General features: G+C 36.4%; 1 protein-coding gene across 1 annotated transcript; it reads left to right on the plus strand.

Moving 5' to 3' along the window:
* Positions 1–496: 496 nt before the first annotated feature.
* LOC143566016 (WRKY transcription factor WRKY51-like) lies at positions 497–2,083 on the plus strand. Its single transcript, XM_077052809.1, has 3 exons — positions 497–1,011; positions 1,398–1,526; positions 1,660–2,083. Exons 1-3 carry the CDS (start codon positions 542–544, stop codon positions 1,787–1,789), a joined length of 729 nt encoding a protein of 242 aa, XP_076908924.1. The 5' UTR covers positions 497–541; the 3' UTR covers positions 1,790–2,083.
* The last annotated feature ends 1,872 nt before the right edge of the window (positions 2,084–3,955 follow it).

Below are 3,955 nucleotides of genomic sequence, written 5' to 3' on the forward strand. Positions count from 1 at the left end.
GCTCACATATGTTATGGAGAAGATCAAGTCTTTGGTCTATCTTTGAATTAAAAATAGATCGTCATTTAAATTTGTGTTTTGGAAAGATTGCTTTTCTTTTTAAGTTGTGTTGTTATGGCCTCTAGCTTTTTGATAGTTATGCTGTTTTTAATGAAATTTGCTTTTCGGAAAAAAAATCATGACCATTGACCACTACTCTATACCTTCTGTCACATTTTTGTCCTCATTATAATAATTATTAAAATATTATTATTTTTCTTTGACATTGAGATTTGAAGGCACGGTTTCCAGCTACGGTCTACGAACGCATTTACTTTATTTTATTCACATTTATTATTCCAAAACCCATTCAGTCTTCCTTTGACTTTTTGCCTGCATCTGTCCATCACGCTGCAAATAAGTCAAACCAATCTCCACCGTCCGATCAACTCCAATCTCCATTGACTCAACACACCTTTATATACAAACCCTAATAACTTCATCCATCCATCATTTCATTCATATTATTATTCATCCAAATTCAACCTTCAATTCCTCAACCATGGCGGTTGATTTCGTCGGAGTCCAGCCTGTACACGACCACCTGAATCGCATATTCCAGTTACCAAACCACGACTTCAACGCCTCCGTCACGGCGCGTACCGGTCACGCGCGCTTCCGCCGTGGACCATTGGCTTCTGCGGACACCAACGGACCTTCAGTTTCTTCACAATCGGAAGATAAAACACGAGATTCGACGCCGATTGCACGGAGCGAGTGTGTTTTGAAGGTGACGGAAACGATGACGGCGTCAACGAGCTCGTCGTCGGAGATAACGGCGGGAGGAGGATTAGACGGAAGCGTGTCTAACGGTAGGCAGTGCTCGTCTTTGTTAGGTATAGTGGCTCCGTCGTTGACGTTCTCTTCGAGGAAGCCTCCGTTGCCGGTGAATCACCGCAAAAGGTGCAGTGCTGACCTTCCGGTTGCTTCGGTACACAGATCTGGAAGCGGTTGCCATTGCTGCAAGAGAAGGTGCGTATTCGCTCACGGCGTATTTTAGCAAATACCTGCTCTTACTATCTAACTTACTCCTCGTAATTCAGTGATTATAAAATTCAAAAGTTAATTCGCATACGGCGTAATTTAGCAAGACCGTCTTGTAATTCTTTGACAGACGGCGTAGTTTAGCAAATAGCCGTTGTCGTTGTCTAAATTTAGCAAGTAGCTGGTGTCTCAATTTTTTAACGGCTTATTTTAGCAAACAGTTTCTTTTTTCATCTAACTTACGCCGTGTAATTTAGCAAATAAACAATTCATTATTCATAAATTAGTTAGCTCACGGCGTAGTTTAGCCTTATGTTGATATATAATTTATGATTCATACATTAATTAATATCTTCGTTCTTATTTTCTCTCAGGAAAACCGGATCAAAACGTGAAATAAGAAGAGTTCCGATAGTCGGATCTAAGGTCACAAGCATACCAGCTGACGATTACTCATGGAAGAAGTACGGCGAGAAGAAGATCGACGGCTCTAATTATCCAAGGTAAATTAATTAATCCACTTATAAATTATTAATAGATCATTAAAATTTCATTATAAATATTAATATATATCAATAAATTATTAATAGATCTAATTATCCAAGGTAAATTAATTAATCGATTTGATTTGTGCAGGGTATACTACAAGTGCATTACCGGAAAAGGATGTCCGGCGAGAAAGCGTGTGGAGTTGGCAACCGACGATTCGAAGATGATCGTCGTTACCTACGGCGGAGAACACCGTCACAGCCACCGTGAAGGTTGACCCTCGTGTCTGTGTAGTCAACGTGAAGGAAGGTGAATGGGACATGATGTGGTCCACTAAACCACTTTGCATAATATTTCTATGGTCAACAAAGCAAACAGTGTATTAGAAAATTAAGAATGAGAAAATGACTTTTATTTTTTAAATTGTTTTTTAGGTTAGTTGAGGGTGTAAGTTGTATATTTGACTAAAGGTGAAGGATGTAAATGGTAATTTAGAAGATGCTTTTGATTTGATATTCGATCTTGTTTGGACTTATTGGTCTTCAATATTATAAAAAGCGAATTTATTATATCTTTCAATCTTTAATATTTAAAAGGAAAATAAAATTATAAGAAGTTTTGGTCTATATCGGTCAGAGGTGAGCCCTTTCTTTATTGGTGGAAACATAGGTATGATTTCTATTTAGGTTAGTTTGAAGGATATCTCGGTGAATGGATCAATTTGAGTTTTAATTTCGGATTCAAACTTAATAGGGGTGATGGTTTACGGATTTTATATGGTTTCTAACAATTAGAGGGTATAGTCTCACGGCGATAGATGAGTCAACTTTAAACATAATCTCGATAAAGTAGGTTTAGACATTAGATTGGCCGTAAGGCAATGTGTAATGGGGCTTGAGTTTGGACGATAAAGGGCTAGAAGGGGCGTGAACACTGCCCCCCGCAATATGTGGGCAAAATATGGTAGGGGCGGGGTTCTCTTGTCGCCGGCGTGTGTTTAAAAATATTATTATTTTATTATTATGATCGTTTTCAAACGGTCAAAAATAAAAAAAATAAAAAAATTAATTAATTAAAACAATATATATATATATATATATATATTTATCTATATCTATATAAACATACACCTTCTCCATTTCATACAAAATTAATACCCAAATTCTTCAAAAAATCTAGCAAAATGAGTCATACAAACAACCCGAACCAACAAAAACCCGTGGAACTCACCGCTATCATGACAGAAATGTTAAAAAAAACACGAATAGTTTGTCGAGGAACTCAACGATACCATGAGAGAAACCAACAAACAACACGAAAAGATTGCCGCTATGATGGAGTTGCGGGAAATGAGTAAAGAATACGAATTTCTCAAAGCGGCCGGGTCACACGAAGAGGCCGCATTGTTGCAACGACGAGTCGAAAAAATGCGCGAATATTATGGATATTAGTATTTTTTTTAGTTATGCATCTTTTTTTAGTTATGTATTTTTTTGTATTTCTTTTTAATTTTAATGCATTTTTATTTAATTATTTAAATAAATTGGTTTTTGTTTGATTAGTTTAATCATAAAAAGAAAATAATAGAAAAAGATACCGTGGACCCAATTTGTAGCCCTACACCATTACACCCTAAAAACAGATTCTCACCCTTTGCTGACTGAACGCCACGTGTCGCAATTCACTTCTATTTGTAGTTCCTACGCTGCGCATAGCTTTAGAAAAAGTAAAATAAAGATATGTGATACACGGAATATTGGAATAGTCAATAGGGTTTAAAGCTTGTATATGATAAATAATACAATAAATGGGTGACAACTGTAGTCTTTATATTGGTATTTATTATGTTGTTGGTGCGACTTTTGGCAAGTTGTTTATCCCGTGATTTCGTCAATGTATCTGATGGCTATTGTTGTGATACATGTTTTTTATTCTTTGTTTTGTTTTGTAAGGGTTGACTGTGAAGAATATTTACAACTTTGTTGGTCAATTTGTTTTTTATTTTTTGAATATATAACTTTGACAAACAAACATAAACCAAGCTACATTTGGATAATGAGTAAACGGGCAACAAGCTGCGCCGCTATCCCCTTTTGAATCGCAAAGCCTATTCTGCTAAATATCAGTCTTTGGTTCCTCAGGCTCTGCGAGTCACTGTGGACCACCATATGCACCCGCTCCAAAAAGCGAACCACCTTGGTCAAATGAAAGAAAATTTCATGATTGTTTATTTAGAACCGCTAAAAATGTACTTATAAATCTATGTCTTTGTTTATCATGAGACCAAAATCTTCGTCTTCATAAAGAGAGACATCATTCTATACCATTTTTATAATGCTAGACTACTAATGTAACTAGCAAGAAGTAGGCATGTGCATCACACCAACATAGAAGAGATTGAAAATTTAACGTCACACCATGTTCCAACGAATGAGTGAATCTT

Source organism: Bidens hawaiensis, unplaced genomic scaffold (genome assembly GCF_021521415.1).
Source record: "Bidens hawaiensis isolate Kalapana, Puna unplaced genomic scaffold, B.hawaiensis_p1.1 tig00022675_1, whole genome shotgun sequence".
NCBI classification, from domain to species: Eukaryota; Viridiplantae; Streptophyta; class Magnoliopsida; order Asterales; family Asteraceae; genus Bidens; species Bidens hawaiensis.

What these genes read in the sequence shown, in the direction of transcription:
- LOC143566016 (XM_077052809.1), top strand. Translation starts at nt 542, where the DNA reads ATGGCGGTTGATTTCGTCGGAGTCCAGCCTGTACACGACCACCTGAAT. An exon ending in TGCCATTGCTGCAAGAGAAG is followed by an intron (nt 1,012 to 1,397) that starts GTGCGTATTCGC and finishes ATTTTCTCTCAG; the next exon opens with GAAAACCGGATCAAAACGTG. An exon ending in GACGGCTCTAATTATCCAAG is followed by an intron (nt 1,527 to 1,659) that starts GTAAATTAATTA and finishes TGATTTGTGCAG; the next exon opens with GGTATACTACAAGTGCATTA.